The sequence below is a fragment of the Saccopteryx leptura genome, chromosome 1 (genome assembly GCF_036850995.1).
Source record: "Saccopteryx leptura isolate mSacLep1 chromosome 1, mSacLep1_pri_phased_curated, whole genome shotgun sequence".
Lineage (NCBI taxonomy): Eukaryota > Metazoa > Chordata > Mammalia > Chiroptera > Emballonuridae > Saccopteryx > Saccopteryx leptura.
In genome coordinates, this window is record NC_089503.1 from 144,579,586 (window position 1) to 144,599,273 (window position 19,688).

The 19,688-nt window shown below is 41.6% G+C and overlaps 2 protein-coding genes across 6 annotated transcripts in view; both read left to right on the forward strand.

Moving 5' to 3' along the window:
* Positions 1 to 19,688, forward strand: part of LOC136400275 (methylcrotonoyl-CoA carboxylase beta chain, mitochondrial) — a 170,278-nt gene that overhangs the window by 79,213 nt on the left and 71,377 nt on the right. For 2 of the 3 annotated variants that reach the window (XM_066376650.1, XM_066376665.1), the window contains one exon: positions 4,303 to 6,616. In XM_066376650.1, the coding sequence (XP_066232747.1) occupies positions 4,303 to 4,420 (118 nt within the window). In that variant the 3' untranslated portion in view covers positions 4,421 to 6,616. Of the gene's footprint in view, positions 1 to 4,302; positions 6,617 to 19,688 lie in introns of those variants that run through there. The other variant, XR_010750279.1, reaches the window with a different exon arrangement.
* The window catches only part of LOC136400285 (methylcrotonoyl-CoA carboxylase beta chain, mitochondrial-like), a 72,061-nt gene continuing 71,093 nt past the window's right edge, over positions 18,721 to 19,688 (forward strand). For all 3 annotated transcript variants that reach the window (XM_066376678.1, XM_066376695.1, XM_066376688.1), the window contains exon 1: positions 18,721 to 18,973. In XM_066376678.1, the coding sequence (XP_066232775.1) occupies positions 18,845 to 18,973 (129 nt within the window). In that variant the 5' untranslated portion in view covers positions 18,721 to 18,844. The remainder of the gene's footprint in view (positions 18,974 to 19,688) is intronic.

The following is a 19,688-nucleotide window of genomic DNA, read 5'->3' on the forward strand; positions in this document are numbered from 1 at the left end:
GGGTCCGGGAGGGGCACCGCGGCCAGATGCGGGCCAGGCTGGGCAGGGAAGTGAAGGGCTGTAATCCTGGCCGTGTAACTTTCCGGAATCAGTTCTGTTATAATTTTTGCTTAAACCCGTGGACTCCTGTGGTCCCCCTCTCTTTGATTATCCCCCTCTCTTTGATTATTTTGTTTTTACCCCATTTAAGCATGCGATTGTTTGCAGACTATTTGGCTCTTGTTAACAAGTGCTTGTTCATTGAGATGGTGATTAGGCACAGCCAGAGCCCGTGTGTGAACCCCAAGTAATCCCCTCACACTCCTGTGCAGATCTTATTCTGCTTGTTTCTCAGACCACTGAATAAGCTGGTAAGTATCACGGCCTGTCCCAGCTGGAGACCTGCTGACACATGCTTGCAGGTCTCCTGTTGTCAACAACTTTCATGTTTTGTATTTGAAGGATAAGCTTCATGGGTTCATTTCATCCCTTGTCCAGATGGGAAAAAAGAAAATTAACTATTTGTGTCTTTTAAAGTTAGGTTATGTTGTGATTTATGCCATTTACTAGAGAGGAGGAAAAGAAGAAAATGAAACGTTAGAATCCATTTCAGTGATGTGAGCACATCTTTTGTTGCAGGCACTGCTTCTAGTGCTGGAAGTTCAGAGAGTGAACATGCTTATTTTCCAGAGCATAATTAGTCTCAGAATTCAGATGATGCCATTAGAGATTTTTTTTTTTTTTTTTTTTTTTTTTTCTTTTTCTGAAGCTGGAAACAGGGAGAGACAGTCAGACAGACTCCTGCATGCGCCCGACCGGGATCCACCCGGCACGCCCACCAGGGGCGACGCTCTGCCCACCAGGGGGCGATGCTCTGCCCATCCTGGGCGTCGCCATATTGCGACCAGAGCCACTCTAGCGCCTGAGGCAGAGGCCACAGAGCCATCCCCAGCGCCCGGGCCATCCCCGCTCCAATGGAGCCTTGGCTGCGGGAGGGGAAGAGAGAGACAGAGAGGAAAGCGCGGCAGAGGGGTGGAGAAGCAAATGGGCGCTTCTCCTGTGTGCCCTGGCCGGGAATCGAACCCGGGTCCTCCGCACGCTAGGCCGACGCTCTACAGCTGAGCCAACCGGCCAGGGCTCCGCCATTAGAGATTTTTAAAAAGCCTGTTTTGGCCCTGATCGGTGGCTGTGTGGATAGAATGTTAGCCCGGCATATGGATGTCCCGGGTTCGATTCCCAGTCAATGCACATAGGAAAAGCATCTTCCTTCTCTTCCTGTTCCCATCCTGCAGGCAGTGACTCAAATAGTTAGTATGTGGCCTTGGTTGCTGAGGATTACTCCACTGAAGCATATCAGACTCAGTCACTAAAAATAGCTCTGTGCTCAAGCATGGGCCCCAGATGGCATTGCCGGGTGGATCCCAGTCAGTGCTTCTTTCATCACACGTAAAAAAAGAATATTTTAATAAAGAGTTTCCAAGGTAGAGTTTGGTTGGGTGAGTTATTGATTCATTGAACAAAGAACAAATTATTTTATAGTCTTTGATTTGAGAAATAAACATGTTCTTTTTGAAGTAGCCAGTAGAAGCAAAGAGGAAATATAAAACCATATAAACGGTTTAAGAGACAATAAATATTGTAAGCACACTTATATTTTTTAACATAATAATTTGACTGAAATTCACAAGGACAGCTGAAATATTAAAATTTGAAAAATAGCATATTTTGTGTGAATCATTTCAGCCCTGGCTAAGCCATGTTTTGAGAGAGTATACTTGATTATTTTTATACTTAACATTATTATTTTTTTAATGAATCATATTTAAGGTAGGGGAGTGGATGGCCCAGGAAGACTTATCTGTGTAAATAAATATTGAAAGAGAGTTTTTCTATTACTTTGTGTGGCACGGGGACAGCAACTTTCAAAGATGAAAGGGTTTTCAAGGTGGTGTATAGGACCATTCTTGGGTTTCACACACACAAAATTTTTTTCTTTGTATTTTTCCGAAGTTAGAAGCAGGGAGGCAGTCAGACAGACTCCTGCATGTGCCCAACCTGGATCCACCTGGCATGCCCACCAGGGGGTGATGCACTGCCCATCTGGTGTCTTGCTCCATTGCCATGGGAGCCATTCTAGCACCTGAGGCAGAGGCCATAGAGCCATCCTCAGCGCCCGGGCCAACCTTGCTCCAATGGAGCCTTGGCTGCGGGAGGGGAAGAGAAAGATAGAAAGAAGAGGGGAAGTGTGGAAAAGCAGATGGGCGCTTCTCCTGTGTCTCCTGACTAGGAATTGAACCCAGGACTTCTAAATGTCAGGCAACTCTCTACCACTGAGCCAACCGGCCAGAGCAACAAAAATCTCTACTTAACAGTAAAATTTTGTGGTCTGTTTAGGTTTTCACATGGCTCAAATAGCTTTACAGAGAAAGCTATTATTGTTTGCTTTTGTAACCTAGGATTTTCTTAATCCTTACATGTTATATATGCAGCAAGTCAGTTTTATTCTGCTGAGTTGTTTTTATAATCACACTTTCTAGGCTGTTGATTAAGAACTTTTAGCAGTCTTTTCTTTATTTTTTTAAGTAAGAGGAAGGGAGCATGACTCGGCAGTGGCACAGTGGATAGAGCATTGGACTGGGACGCAGAGGACCCAGGTTTGAAACCCAAGGTTGCTGGCTTGAGCGCAGACTCACCAACTTGAGTGTGGTATCATAGACATGACCCCATGGTTCATGGTTCCTTGCTTTAGCCCAATGTTATGGCTTGAGCAAGGAGTCACTTGCTCCGCTGGAGCCCCCCAGTGAAGGCACATATGAAAAAGCAAACAATGAACAACTAAAGTGCTGCAACGAAGAATTAATGCTTCTCATCTTTCTCCCTTCCTGTCTGTCCCTATCTGTCCCTCTCTCTGATTAAAAATATAATTGATTATGTGTCCAGGTAGTTAGGCAGTTTGTTTAAATAAGCAAAAGTCCCACCTAACAATGATCTTTAAAGAAGCAATATTTCTCATTCATTTTTCTAAACTTGTGATCTCAAGAGCCAACTCTACTTAATAAAGTTTCTTCTGAAAGAAGTTTAAAGCTATGTTTTCTTCTATTTTAGCAAAAAATAAAGAACTACATACGAAAGTACGACCAGAGCCACTCTAGCGCCTGGGGCAGAGGCCAAGGAGCCATCCCCAGAGCCCGGGCCATCTTTGCTCCAATGGAGCCTTGGCTGCGGGAGGGGAAGAGAGAGACAGAGAGGAAGGAGGGGGGGTGGAGAAGCAAATGGGCGCTTCTCCTATGTGCCCTGGCCAGGAATCGAACCCGGGTCCCCCGCACGCCAGGCCAACGTTCTACCGCTGAGCCAACCGACCAGGGCCAAAAGTACTGTTTTATTAATAAAATGTATTAAAGTCTATTCAGTAATTTTCATAGTTTCTTAAGAGATGGAGTTTTGGGGATCTGCCTTTTCAAGTAGAAACTTTAGTTTGAGACTATTACTTGGGTAAATTGGCTTTTTATTTTAAAAACAGGAATATATGAACTTGATTTGTATGTTTGTATGGGCAGAAGAGGGACAGGAAAGTTTTTTCTGAAATAAGTAAAAATATTTTTAAACCAGGTATTATTTTGTGGTTTCTTTTATAAAAAAAAATAATAGAATTCTCCAGGGTTTTTTTTAATTTTTTTTTCTTTATTTTTTACAGAGATGTAGAGAATCAGAGAGAGAGAGACAGATAGGAACAGACAGACAGAAAGGAGAGAGATGAGAAGCATCAATTCTTTGTTGTGTCACGTTAGTTGTTCATTGATTGCTCTCTCGTATGTGCCTTGACTGGGGGGCTACAGCAGACCGAGTGACCCCTTGCTCAATTCAGCAATCTTGGGCTTCAATCCAGCAACCTTTGGGCTTAAGCCAGTGACCATGGGATCATCTCTGTGATCCCATACTCAAGCCAGCAACCCCGCATTCAAGCTGGTGAGCCTGTGCTCAAGCCGGTACCCTCGGGGTTTCAAATCTGGGTCCTCCATGTCCCAGTCCATTGCCCTATAAACTGCATCACTACCCAGTCAGGCTATTTTGTGGTTTCTTATAGCAAGTTGATCCTAAGCTTAATATGAAGTTCTCTGGGAGCCTGGGGTGAAACTCATTTCATTTTTCCTTTTCTCCCTCTCTTGAACATGGTTTCAGTTGTGAGATTATATTACATGGAAGCTGATGATTAGATCCATGTATTGTCTGAAGAAAAACCTGCTCAGCATTTCTGGGCAGGGACTGTAGAAATGCTAGTTTGGTGGCGGATTCCTAGTAACTCATATTTTGTTCTTTCATCAGGCTGTGGGATGATGGGATTATTGATCCAGCGGACACCAGGCTGGTCCTGGGTCTCAGTCTTAGTGCGGCCCTCAACGCCCCAATCCAGAAGACTGACTTCGGCATCTTTAGGATGTAACTGGAATATCAAAGCATCTTCCATGGGATGTGCACCAGAACTTGATACTTCAGTAGCATTACAGTTTTTAGACTTTTTCCATATTTGACTAGTATAATAAAATAGTTTCATTAACACAATGCATTGTACTTTTCTCCCTTAAAAAATCAATGAAGATATTTATTCCATGAACTTGTAAATTTTCTTAGATTTTTCTGTGGCTCAGCTCTACCACCCTTAAAATGGACTAATTTACAGTTAGTCTTTCTAACCCACAAGTGGAACGGAAAGTTCTATAACCTATAAAATCCATGTATCATCAAGACTTTTAATAGAAAGTTGTATTACCACTGGAATGTTGCTGTGTTGATTATGGGTGATATTGTAACACACTTTTTAAAAAGTATCTCCTCCTTTTCTCTCTAGCCATCATCCCATTTCTTCCCATTACAGACTCTTGCTGTCTGCATTTGGGGCTCTATTTCCAACCCATTTTCTCCTCACCCAACCCCTCACTGGCTTCCACTGCCAACAGCCCTCGCTAGGGTCACCATTGGCCTCCGTGTTGCTGAAACCGGTGGGTTCTTTTTAAACTGTATCTGATTTAATTTCTCTGTGGTCTCCTGAGCACTTCCTCTAGAAATGCTGTGCCAGCTTCCGTGGTGTAATCCTGTAGGCTTCCTACCCACCTCTTTGGCCGTTTGTTCAGTTTTCTTTGCCGGCCCCTCTTCCTCTGCTGATCCAACCCTCTTCACCATTTGTCCTCGTTGAAAAAAATTGTGGTAAATATACCTAACATAAAGTTTGCCATTTTTACCATTTTCAAGTGTACAGTTCTGTGGCACTAAGTGCGTTCACATTGTTGTGCGGCCATCACCACCATCCATCTCCAGAACTCTTCATCGTCCCAGACTGAAACTCTGTTAAACATTAACACGTTAACTCCCATTCCCCAACTCCCAGCCCTGGCCTGTCTCCTTATTCTTAAATGTACGTGTTCTTCATTTTTTAATTGAATCTTTCTGGACCATTTCAGCCCTTCTTACAGCTTCAGTTGACATCTAAATGAGGATGTTTCCAGCGTTGACAGTTCCTACCACAGTTCTCCGACCATCAGACCTGCGTGTCTGACAGATATGCTGGGTTCTGCACTGAGGATCTAACTGGAACTGCAGAGTCAGTCAACAAGCTCTACGGATCTTCCTCCTATTTGAGTTTCCCCGGTTATGTTCCTTTCACTGCCACAGGCGTTAGAAGCGGTCTACCTGCTTCCAGTCTTACCTGGTCTAATCTCCGTCACTCTGGAATTAGGATGGCCATTCTTTTTTTTTTTTGTGACAGAGACAGTCAGAGAGAGGGATAGATAGGGACAGAGATAAGAAGCATCAATTCTTCGTTGCAGCACCTTAGCTGTTCATTGATTTATTTCTCATATGTGCCTTGACCATGGGGCTATAGCAGACTGAGTGACCCCTTGCTTGAGCCAGTGACCCTGGGCTCAAGCTGGCGAGCTTTGCTCAAACCAGATGAACCCGCGCTCAAACTGGCGACCTTGGGGTCTCGAACCTGAGTCCTCGGCATCCCAGTCTGACGCTCTATCCACTGTGCCACTGCCAGGCTAGGATGACCATTCTTAATGCATATTTGGTCCTTCTACTCCCTTACTTAAATCTTTCACTGGTTCTCTGTAGAATTGCCAGACCCTTAATGGCCTCCATGACCATCTCTTTAGTTTCGTCTTCTTGGCTCCTCTTTACACCCTTGGTCCTTCAGCCATTCTAGACTTCTACAGAGTCCTTCTTTTCCACCTTAGGGTCTGTAAGTTTCCCTCTGCCTGAACTGTTCTTCTCTCTCATCTTCTTAAACATGTGTCTTTGCTTCTCTGACTTCCCTGGGCTGGGTCAGTCACCTCACCTACAGTGTGCCTTTGTAAAGCACCATACACTCCCTCTATCTGTCTTATGTTTATAGGAAATATAAACATTTCTGTAATACTGCTCTCCTGCTAGAATGTACGCTCTATCAGAGCAAGGATCCTCCTGTTACCCTGTATCTCCAATGTTTGACACTTGATGGTGCTCATATGTTTGTGGAATGAATGGAAAACTATTTTAATTAACATCCTTAGGTCACATCATTTTAAAATTAAGTGATTGATTATGTGCTCTTACTACAATTATCAGATGCTTTCCCAATAAAATTAGTATTTCAAACATTTGTGTGTGGTGTTCATTTTAGGCTGCCTTTGTGTATCGGGTCAATTTAGTGTTTTGAGATGTGTACAGATAGATAATTTCAATTCAGAGGTAAGTTTTATTTTTAGAAGGATGTTGAAGGCCATCATGAGCATGTAAAATGTTTTAATTTCATTCTGCAAGACTGCTTTCCTTCTGGACATTGAAGGAGAATTAATTTTTTTGCCTTTTTTAGCTTCTATAGGCCTCCTTTTTGCTGTGTAACTTTTATTATAGATTTCAGTATAACAGCAAACACATAATATGCGTTAGCACTCTAGAGAGCCATTTACTTGACTCTAGAGAAGAGTTTACCATAGTGCAAGGGAGATTTTATCTCCTGAGGCACCCAGTATTCCGATGTGTCTGGCAGCTTTATCTCAAAGGTGACCTGGAGTCCCAGGTTTGTGCTACTACTATGTTGAAGGAGAAGAGTGTCAACGGAGAACAGGGTCTTTGAGGGGATTTAATAGAGAACTCAGTGAAGGGAAAATATGACCAGAACTACTTGTTAGAGGTAAACTGGAGGGAAAAAGTGTAATCCACTCTTAATTGTAAGAAGTGAACAATTCAGTATTTTGGAGTATTGGCAGGTCCTGGGATAACAATTTTACATCACTTTACCTCTTTTTGTTTGTGTTCTTGTGACATGCTGAGAGAAAAAGGGAATTCCTGGCCAGGGTGACTGCCCTGGTTTTCTGCAGGGTCCATAGTTCCTCGTTGTCAGCAAGGTGGGTGGGGCAGGACGGGTCATGCAGGGGAACCCTTGCTCCAGCGTCCACAGGCTCTGCCCGGACCCTGAGCTGCATACGAGGTAGGAAAACGGTCACTGCTTTGTATTAATCATTCTTACATAATTCATCTTTGTTTAAATGATTAATATGAGAAGTATTTTGGGTCTTTGCTTAGCAATTTGGTGATGTTTTTGTGACCAGAAATGTGCAGAGGAACTGTGATATCAGTTCACCTTTGTGTCATTTTGCTTCTGGTCATGGTTTCCAGGAACCTACTAAACCGTTGCGAGGACTCTGTACTGGGCTAATATAAGAGGTTTCTGTAGAGAACGTATTTGATATTTTTTAACCACAGCTCCATTCATCACATTTCTAGAACTGTAGGATCATTCAAAACAACTATTGTTAAAACATTACTTTTAGTTTAAAATCCAACAATTTTACTTTAAAGAGAGTAAAGGAAATAAAAGGAAAATTCTCCACAATCCCACCAACCAGAGATAACTGCTGTTATTAATATTTTCTTGCATACTATTCTTTTTTTCTATCTGTAGGAGTATTTTTGCAAAAATGTTATTGTTAAAAGTCAATCGGCAATGTAGAGTGCCCCATGAGGACCCACAAACTGGAAACTCAGGCACATGCACCTGAGATCCTCATTCACACACGATTCACTCAGGGGTTTTTGGTGTAGAGACAGAATAACAAAGCAAAAGCAAAGGACGAGATCTCGGCAGGAGCAAAATCAGAGAGGGACCCTTGAAAATAAAGGTCCTCGAGGATAGCTTGTAAAAATAAAGGCGACAAGATAAGCAGGGGATAAACATATGAGAGAGCAAATCTAAACGTGTCCTGGGACTCTTCTGCCAAAACAGACTTGAGATTACTCTCCGCCAACGTCTTGGCTCTGGAGAGCCTATTGTGTGAGTGTGATCACGTCTGATCATTGATCACAATAGTTCAGACTGGCTAGCCACAGACAGATTACAGATTGAGCAAATTGCAAATTTGCTCTACTTACCTCCGAAGGCTTTCCTGATGAATCCAAATGAGTGGATGGGCATGCCGATTGTCCACGGCTAACTGTCGGCCAGACAGAAAAGGCCAGTGGGGCCCTGGAACATCTCAGGTGGCGCCACCCCTGCTGGGTTTCCATTCCCAGTAGTCAGGCTGAGGAGGCCAGTTGCCCATGTGTGGCATAAACTAAATGTGTCCAGAGAACATGATCTCTCTGGGGCTTCCAAAATGTATCGGAACAGTGAGAAACAGATGTCTTGCCACACAATTAAGGAACCTAATTAAGGAGACTTCATTTTAAAGCTGGCAACTGCACGGAGACCTAAGTCTTCAAATCAAGCAGCCCCAAACACAGTTTGGGGTTAGCTTTTAAAGACAAAATTACATGCTGATTGGGGAATGGGGAGGAGAAGCAAGCAGTAAAACAAAGCAGTGAAACAAGCTTTCTTACAATGTTTATCTATAAGATTAATTCAGGGAGAAACATTCTGGGAACATCTGCAACCTTGCAGAACTATCCAAAGCCACAGCCTGGGAAACCAACCTCAAGGCCAGGGGTAGGGAGTCTTTTTAGAAAAAGTAAGTTCTGCTCAAAGTCTCTTTGTTTTAGAGAAATAAGTTCTGCCAAAAATTACTCATGCTGAGAGCTTTTCTGTATTTCACTTTTTGATTATTTCTTTGGGTACTGTTCTGTTCCATGTGTCTACCAGTTTTTTTTATTGCTTACTAAAATATTTTCATTGTAGACTGAATAATGTTATGTTTTTATTGATAAATTTTTTTTCATGGAAATTAGGGTGATTTAATGGATCATGGGTACACTATTGTTAACTTAATATGTCTAGTGTTGCTAACTTATTGATTCCATTTTTATTATAACTAATTCTACAAAGGTTATCATATTCATAAAACTTTTACCATCTTTTGGGTTATTTCCTTAAAATAATAGTATAGAATTGAAATTATTGGATCAGTGAGTATGAACATATATATATAAAGCCCCCCTGTGCTATACTGCTTTTTAAACAGATATCAATGTAGATTACCATTACCAATATATAAATGTTATATTACTTACTTTTATTAACTTTTTAGGTTTCTTGTGATTGTTCCTTATCAAAAGAAGGAGGTAAACGTGTCCAAAAGCAGGCACTCAAAGAAGAGCCAACCACAGCTTCTGAATAATTCTTTAATAATATCTTTATCGAAGTGGATGAAATAGAATGAAAGTCTTTTGTTTTAGTTAGAATTTTTACAGTTGATTATACCAACAAAAGAGTATTTAGAATAGAGTGTCATGTCTGGTTTTCTTATGTTGATTTTGAATATTAATGAGCTTGAAGTTTTAGAATCAGTGGGAAACATCGCTGAGGTTCCTTTTATTCTGATTGAGTCAGCATTTTGGAAATACCACGCAATTAAGACTGCAAACTGCAAATCCTGTTAACATTTTGACTCTTCCCGTGCTGAAAACACCTGGAAATTTTGGATCATGTGTGTATAAATCACAGTGCCAGATGTATTTGGAGGTGGATTCTATTTAACACTTAGCGAACTACTTTTGTAAAGGTTTTTTGTTTGTTTGTTTGGATTTTTCTTTGGGTGATTAAGGCCATTTCAGTTGCCTCTATGTATATGAAAATGAATTGTTAAAATCTTTTCTATTATCAGCTATTTGACTGACTTTAAATATGTATTTTTCTAATTCATGTTAAAATTAGTCCAATTGAAGAACTAGTATTTGAACTTATTTATAAAGATTAAACATCAAGAAGCTTATTTATTTTTAATTTTTTTATTTAAAAGAATATTCAGTTTTAATTATTTTCATCTCTCAGATTATGGGTAAAGAAGATATTAACAATTTTGTTTGTCCCCTTTCCCTCTTTAATTTTAAAGATATTTAAAGTGATATAACTAAAAGTATTTGGATAGTGTGTATGTTTTAATACTTTTTTCCTCATTGTGTAGTATATTCACTTTGTACTGTGAATATTTTGTTTTTCTTATTTCTTGGATAATCTCAGGATTTGTATGGGGGAAAAACTCTTACCTTCATTTATGAGATCATACCCATACAAAACTCAGTCTCCTTTACACACACATATACTTAGACACACATTCCTTTTTATAAGAACCAATTTCTTGGTAGTTTTATCCCCATTAAATTCTGCTTAAGGAACACTTAGGCCATTAAGTACAGAACATAATTGTGATATTAAAAACAGGATATAAGATAAGACTATTAAAGTCAGTGATTATCAATGTGAATTTAAGAGTTGTTTTCAATTTTGTGATTTACACATATAATTCTGTTATTCACCCAAGCAGATCTTTGATGTGGTTCAAATTAAACTTCTCAAAGGAAGATTTATCCTGAGTTGATAACACATTACATTAGAAGTCAGAAACATTTTCTATGAAATATTTTTGAGTTTTGGGGCCAGATGGACGCTGGACCTGTGGCAACTACTGAACTGCCATTTCAGTGGAAAACTGCCACAGACTACACTTAAATGATGGACGTGGCCGAACTGTACTTTTAGTTTGACCCTCAACGTGAGATAGTAATTTTCTTACCTTAAGGTGTTGATGCTTTATCTATGAGATATTTGTCATCAAAGTGATATGTTGTGCCTAACAATTAAAACTGTTGATCAGGCCTGACCAGGCAGTGGTGCAGTGGATAGAGCGTCGGACAGGGATGCGGAGGACCCAGGTTTGAGACCCCGAGGTTGCCAGCTTGAGCACGGGCTCATCTGGTTTGAGCAAAGCTCTCCAGCTTGGACCCAAGGTCACTGGCTCAAGCAAGGGGTTACTCAGTCTGCTGAAGGCCCACGGTCAAGGCACCTATGAGAAAGGAATCAATGAACAACTAAGGTGTTGCAATGCGCAACGAAAAACTAATGATTGATGCTTCTCATTTCTCCGTTCCTGTCTGTCTATCCCTCTCTCTGTCTCTGTAAAAAAAAACAAAACTGTTGATCGGTATTTCAATTGATATTTTATTTTCTAGATAGTTGTGTTTGCATATTGAAGAAACAATGGTGGGCAGTTTTCAAGTTCATTAGTAAAATAAGATATGGCTCAGGAGGAAGTACAACAGAAATGCTAATTTATTAAAACAATTCATATTAGAGCATTTCCCCCCTCCATTGTTTTATCATGAAATTTACAGTTGAACTTTTTTGTCATAAGGATCTATAAATCCCAGTGGAAATTCTCTATAGGTGTGTATTTCATGTGATTACAAGAATCATGGTAGTAAGTCACATTGGTATTTTAATATCCTGTTTTTATAAAGTTTTAAAAGTCTCATTCTGAAAAGGTTTCTTTTTTTTTTTTTTTTTGTATTTTTCTTAAGTTGGAAACCGGGAGGCAGCCAGACAGACTCCCGCATGCGCCTGACCAGGATCCACCCGGCATGCCCACCAGGGGGCGATGCTCTGCCCATCTGGGGCATCGCTATGTTGCATCCAGAGCCATTCTAGCGCCTGAGGCAGAGACCACAGAGCCATCCTCAGCGCCCGGGCCATCTTTGCTCCAATGGAGCCTTGGCTGCGGGAGGGGAAGAGAGAGACAGAGAAGAAGGAGAGGGGGAGGGGTGGAGAAGCAGATGGGCGCTTCTCCTGTGTGCCCTAGCCGGAAATTGAACCCGGGACTCCTGCACGCCAGGCCGACGCTCTACCACTGAGCCAACCGGCCAGGGCCTGAAAAGGTTTCTTTTGATTAATGTTAATTTGGATGTTAGGTTGCCACAATTAAAGTATTATTTTATCTCTTGTATAATATATGTTTAAACTTTGTTAATGTCTGTTTTGCTCATCTACAGTGCATTAATTCTATGAAAGATGTAATTTATTACTGTATAAAGAATAATTTTATCTTTTGGACATCTGTTGTATTAGAGAATCAAGTCACCCAGCTCAATTACCCTACTGTTATATTCTTAAAACTAATCTTGGGGAAAGAGAAAATTGTTGTATTTATTTACCTTTTAAAGTGCAAAGATTTGTTCACACCTGTGTTTAATTTAACTCATGTAAGATGACGTTAGGAAGAACTTGTGTTATATAAATTTTAAAGGAGAGATGATTTAAGGTCTTTATTTTTTCTTGAGCTTTCCTCCTGAATATTTGTCTTTGGAAATGGTGAACATGATGGTTCAAAAGCCTAATTTGTTGGTAAATGATTAAGGCACAGATAAAAATATGAATATCCACTGTTTACCACTATATGATCTAAAATAGAACTGACCATGTGGACATACTATCTTGCTTGAAGAAGTCTCTGACAAAAAAGCAATATCTGTCATTTGTAAATTTTCTTGTTCTAAAGAAAGCAGTTATGTTCTATAGATATAAATGATGTAAATAAAAGATATTTTATACTATTTTTGTTTTGTTTTCTTAATGTTTCAATAACCCAAACTAGTTTCTTTTCTTTTTTCTCTTTTTTTTAATTTATTGATTTTACAGAGAGATGGGAGAAGGCGGAGGAACATCAAGTATTAACTCATACTCACTTCACTTTAGTTGTTTATTGACTGCTTGTTGTGTGTGCCTTGATCTGGCAGGCTCAGGGTTTTGAAGCGGCAACCTCAGTGTTCCAGGCCAATGCTCTATCCATTGTGACACCAAGGCCAGGCAAAACTGGTAGTTTTTCATCTACAGCTTATATTTACTTTCTTCCTTCCATAAAAATATAGTACCGACAGCTCTTGGTATTTGTGGGGCTTGGTTCCAGGACCCACCTGGGTACCAAAATCTGTGGATGCCCAAGTCCTTGTATTTGCTTATAATTTATCCACATCCTCCATATACTTTAAATGATCTCTAGATTACTTATAATCTGTAATATATAGAAAATGCTAAAAATAATTGTTATTTAGGAACTAATGGCAAGAAAATGTCTGTACATGTTCAGTACTGACACAACCATTGTAGGTAGGCCTAGCTATGTCAGCACAACGTAACTATTTTTTTTTTTTGTGTGTATTTTTCTGAAGCTGGAAACGGGGAGAGACAGTCAGACAGACTCCCGCATGCGCCCGACCAGGATCCACCCGGCACGCCCACCAGGGGCGACGCTCTGCCCACCAGAGGGCGATGCTCTGCCCCTCCGGGGCGTCACTTTGCCGCAACCAGAGCCACTCTAGCGCCTGGGGCAGAGGCCAAGGAGCCATCCCCAGCGCCCGGGCCATCTTTGCTCCAATGGAGCCCTGGCTGCGGGAGGGGAAGAGAGAGACAGAGAGGAAGGGGGGGTGGAGAAGCAAATGGGCGCTTCTCCTATGTGCCCTGGCCGGGAATCGAACCCAGGTTCCCCGCACGCCAGGCCGACGCTCTACCGCTGAGCCAACCGGCCAGGGCCACTATTTTTTTTTTAATATTTAGGATCTGTGGTTGGTTGAATATGAACTTGGTTGAATGCAGATGTGGAACCCATGGATATGGAGGGCCAACTGTATAACTGCAAGAACTAATCTTTTTTCTTACATGCATGCAGAGAATATTATTTTCATCTTGCAAACAAAGAATAGACTTTCTCCTATATTTGAGACCTCTATTGCTTTTTTATTTACTCCTTGTATGACTTTTGAGGTATAAGAATCTCTTTATTCTTTTTTATGTCCCACTTTGTTTTTCTACAATCCTGAACTTCTGAAGTGGATATTTGAACTTTGAAGAATATCGTCAAAATCCTGAACTTTGAAGAATATCGTCAAAAAAATTAGTTGGGAGAAATATTTTTGGAAACTATCCTGAAGGGTAATCTAGTCATTTCTCCAGATACATAAACTTTTTGTTTCTAAAATCAATAAAAATAAACATTAAAAAATGGTAAGTATTGCTGTGAGATCTTAAGCTGTGGTGGTGTTACACATTTCTAAAACTGATTATTCTACTTCTAATTTATGAATTTTAGACATTGTCAATTGATTTTTTTATAGTGCGTAAGAATTTTAGCTTTCTTACAACTCTCCACTCCCCACTTCCCTCCTGCTTTCTCCCATTGTGTTAATCACAATTTGGGATGAAACTATATTTACTACTTTCATTGTATAATTGTAATTATTCACTGCTGTATCACATAATATACTAAGATACTTTCTTTCTGATATAATTAAAATCATTTTAAAAGTTATTTATTGATTTAGTGAGGGAGAGAGAGAGAGCCATAAACTTCAATCTATTGTATGTGCCCTGGCCGAGGATTGAACTGGCAACTTTTGTGCTTTTGAATTATGCACTGTTTTTTGTTTGTTTGTTTGTTTGTTTGTTTTTGCATTTTTCCAAAGCTGGAAACGGGGAGGCAGTCAGACAGACTCCGCATGCGCCCAACCGGGATCCACCCGGCACGCCCACCAGGGGGCGATGCTCTGCCCCTCTGGGGCATTGCTCTGTTGCAACCAGAGCCATTCTAGCGCCTGAGGCAGAGGCCACAGAGCCATCCTCAGGGCCCTGGCCATCTTTGCTCCAATGGAGCCTCGGCTGCGGGAGGGGAAGAGAGAGACAGAGAGGAAGGAGAGGGGGAGGGGTGGAGAAGCAGATGGGCGCTTCTCCTGTGTGCCCTGGCTGGGAATCAAACCCAGACTCCTGCATGCTAGGCTGACACTCTACCACTGAGCCAACCAGCCAGGGCCTGCACTCTGTTTTTCTTGAAGTAATTGCTTCACTTTTCTCTTTGCATTGGAAAGTTACCCATGATTAAACATACCAAACCCTCCACCAAGCCTGTAAAATGTCTCTGATTCTAATTTTCCATATGGTTATACTGTCAGATAAAATGTTTATTTTTTCCTGAAGAAAACTTTCTGGAGCTCTTTAATCATTGCTCTCCACGTGCAGTACAGGTGTCGTCCTGGACTTCCTCTGTCATTAGTCTATTAATTCCCTACCCCTCTTTTCTGGTTTGGGTACCTTGTTTCTCAAGGCCACATCAGCATCTTCTGTTTGGATAATTACATGTCCCATTATTTACTGAAAAGTGTACATGGATGATAACATTACTTGACACTTTACATGTCTGAAAGTTTCTTTATTCTACTCTTTTAGTTGGGCTCTGAATAGAATTCTTGAATATTTGAAAAGAATTGCTGCATCATTTTGAAGGCAGGGTCCATTGTAGGAGTAGTCAACCTTTTTATACCTACCGCCCACTTTTGTATCTCTGTTAGTAGTAAAATTTTCTAACCACCCACTGGTTCCACAGTAATGGTGATTTATAAAGTAGGGAACTAACTTTACTTTATAAAATTTCTAAAGCAGAGTGATAGCAAGTTAAAGCATATAATAATAATTACTTACCAAGTATCTTATGTCGGATTTTCACTAAGTTTGGCAGAATAAATCTTTATAAAACAACTTACTATAGTTAAATTTGTCTTTTTATTTATACTTTGGGTGCTCCGCTACCGCCCACCATGAACGTTGGAAGGCCTACTAGTGGGTGGTAGGGACCAGGTTGACTACTACTGGTCCGTTGTCTTCCACGTTTCAGAATTTAAGTTGGGTGCCATTCTGAGTTCCTATCCTTTGAATGTGGCTGCCTAGTTACATATTTATTGACCCTGATATTCTACGCAATAATGAGTTGGTGTAAGCCTGCTTGTGTTTCCTGCTCCCACATTCATGCTCCTGGGTACTTCATGGGCTTTTTAAATATGGAAACTTATTTCCTTCCTTTCTAGACATGTTCTTGACCAGGAACAAGGTAAGAATTTCCACTTTATTTTTTTAACTTAAAAAAAAAATTTTAAATATTTTTATTGATTTCAGTGAGAAAGGGAGAAAGAGAGAGAAACAGGAACATTGAGCTGTTCCTGTATGTGCCCTGATCAGGGATTGAACTGGCAACCTCTGTGCTTCAGGATGATGCTCTAACTAAGCGAGCTATCCAGCCAGGGTGATGGTCACTTTTGCTACTCCTATTCAATATAGTACTGGAAGTTCTAGCCAGACCATTTAGACAAGAATAAGAAAGAAATGGCATGAAAATCAGAAAGGAATAATAAAATTAGCTCTGTTCTAAATGATACATGTAGAAAACTCTAAAGATTCCCCACAGAAAGATCTGTTAGATCGAATAGATAAATTCAGCAAAGTAACAAGATACAAAGTCACAAAAATAGTTGCGTTTTTATACACTAATAACAAGCTGAGGAAGTAATCACAAAAACCAATTTCATTTACAATGGTATCAAGGAGATAAAAATATAAAAAAAAATAAAATAGTAATTAACCAAGGAGGTGAAAGCCTGGCACAATGAAAACCACAAAACATTGATGAAAGAAATTAAGACAAATAAATGGAGACACACCCCTTGTTCATGGACTAGAAGACAGTATTGTTAAGATGTCAGTACTTCCCAATGCAATCTACAGATTTAATGCAATCCCTATCAGAATCCAAAGAAATTTTTTTTACAGAAATAGGAAAACCCATCCAAAAATAAGTATGGAATCTCAACAGACCCTGGATAGTAAAAACAATCTTGAAAAAAAGAACAAAGCTTGAACACTCACGTTTACTGATTCCAAAACTTACCACAAAGCTACCGTAATCACCACTGTGTGGATCTGGCATACAGACAGACACATAGGCCAATATACTAGAATATAGAGCCCAGAAAAAAACTGTTGCATATACTGTGGTCAATGATATTTGACAGGGAAGCCAAGACGATTAATGTGGAAAGGGCAGTATTTGAACAGCGATGTTAGGAAAATTGACTACATAATTACAAAAGAATACAATTGGGCCCTTATCTAATACCGTATGTAATAATTAAATCAAAGACTTAAGTGGCCCTGATCAAGAGGTGGATCAGTGGATGGCGCTCAGTCCTGGGATGCAGAGGAACCCAGTTCAAAACCCTGAGGTCCCTGGCTTGAGCCCAAGGTTGCTGGCTTGAGGAAGGGGTCAACAGCTGGGCTGGAACATGCCTGCACCCCACACCCCCACTTCCACTTTGTCCTCCACCCCAGTCAAGGCACCTCTGAGAAAGCAATTAATGAACTAAGGTGAGGCAATGAAGAATTGATGCTTTTAATCTCTCCCCTCTCCTCTCTGTCCCTATCTGTCACTCTCTCTGTCTCTCTCTTAAAAAAAAAAAAAAAAGCCCTAACTGGACTAGATAATTTTTTTTTCATTATCCAGTAGGTGAGGGATTGTGAGAAAGCCCAGATCTGTTATAGGCAAAATTTTCGAAGTGCTTTAAATCGTACCTCTTAGTTGCAGCCTATAACAATTCGAATTTATATTTTTGCTCACTGTTAGATTCAGGGAGTACTGGGGCTGCCAAAGAGTGTAACCATTGAAGGAACAGGGAGTCCTGCAAAGAGTGTAACTATTGAAGGAACAGTAAGTGCTGATATGGCTCCTGTGAGGCTGGGAACAAAGAAGGTCAGAGACCCTTATCAGAAGTTTAGGTTTGAAATTCGCCACTAAGCTAAAACCAGCCCCTGTTGCTATGCTGCGTGTGACCTCCCTAGCCAATAGCTAAACTGCCACATCTGCTTCTGTACTATGCTTGCTCACTTAGGATATATAAGGGACTGGCTGTAAGCTCCAGGTGCGGCTTCCGTTTGCAGCTCCTTGTGGGCACGGTGTCTCCGGACATCTTGGGAGTTCACCCCTGCCCAGGTTAAACTGGCCAATAAAGTAACATCTTAACTCCTGAAAGTCTCTGACGTTTGTTCTCGTACCCGGTGGATGCTACACTCACTTGTTTATGATCTTTCCGCTTTATTAAAGAAGGCACTTTGTTCTACACTGCATCCCCAGCGGAAGAAGAGCACCTGATGTAGAAGGGGAGTAAGAAAGTTTTGTTACATGAGTATCCCCTTTAAAGGGTTTCCTTAAGCCCTGGCCAGTTGGCTCAGTGGTAGAATGGCTCTGGTCGCGACAGAGCGACGCCCCGGATGGGCAGAGCATCGTCCCCTGGTGGCGCATGCGGGAGTCTGTCTGACTGCCTCCCCGTTTCCAACTTCAGAAAAATACAAAAAAAAAAGTTTCCTTAGGGAAGCAGAATGTCTGCTCAGTTCCCAGCTCTTAAATAAGAACGGGATTTTCAAGTTTTGGAATATCCTTCCTGATAGCGGGGATGAAGAAAGCTCAAAGAAAATGAACTGAGACCGAGAGCAAGAAAATCCTCCCACCGAAAACCCACCAGGTACTAGAGGAGGCGGAATGGCCCGACCCCCAGCTCCTGGCTCGCACAGGACCAGGTCTCCCGGGCCGCCCCGCTGTCCCTTATTGGCTGAGTTGGGCAGTCCCCACCAATCACGGGCGAGGTTCTCAGCACGTGCCAGGGCTGGCCTGACAACTGGGGTGTTTAAAGCAGCGTGGGGCTGCTGGCCTCTGGCTGATCCGTATCCGAAGCCGGGAGAGAGAGGAGGCAGTAGCGGCTGTGGGAGAACGGCTCTTTCGTGCTTCCTCCTCTCTGTGGGCCCGCCGTCATGTGGGCCGCCTTGAGGTCGGCGCTGTGGCGGTGCGGCCGCGCTGCTGCGCCCCGGCCGCGCGCCTATCACGGGGACTCGGTGGCGGCGCTGGGCACCCAGCCGGACTCGGGCTCGGCCGTGTACCAGGTAGGCCGGGCGAGCGGCCGGGCCGGGAGCCCCGAGCGGAGTCTGGTTTCCTCCCTCGCGTCGCTCGTGCCGGGCCCGCGGGACTAGGTGTATCCGGTCTACGAGGCAGGTGGACACGTTTTAAGAGCTGGAGTTTCAGCCATGATTCTGGGATGCACTAGGGTCGTGAAGATTGAAAACAAATTCCCAATCAAATACATTTTAGTTTACTTTTAGCTTTGCCACTGTTTTTGTTCGTTCGTTTGTTTTAGTATCTTTGAAATCAGTGGTTCTCAAAACCGTGCTTAACATTGTCAGCTGGGGAACTCGGGCCCCGCCTGGACCTTTTGGGTCTCTGGGTGAGGTCCGGTGTTCACGCGGTTAATAAAGTCCTCGGGGCCTGGTGACAGCCAGTTTTGGGAACCACTGGCTCAGGACAGGTAACCTTGGAAGTTGTGCTTATCAAACGTTAGTTCAGTATTTGGTTATGTTAATAGAAAATACTTCTCCCAAAGTATTCAAAGTATCTTTGAATGGCTTTTCTTGGAACTAGGAGTTGTTATAAGGTCAAAGAAAAAACTTGCAGTTTCTGAACTGTCAGAGCTGGAACATTTTATTCTGTCCCATGTTTTCTAAATTTATACAGGTAACATTTAAATTGTGTAAATAGCATTCAGAGAAGACATTTTAAAGAAACTCTGGCTTTGGTAAAACAAGGAAATTGAAAGAAAAACAG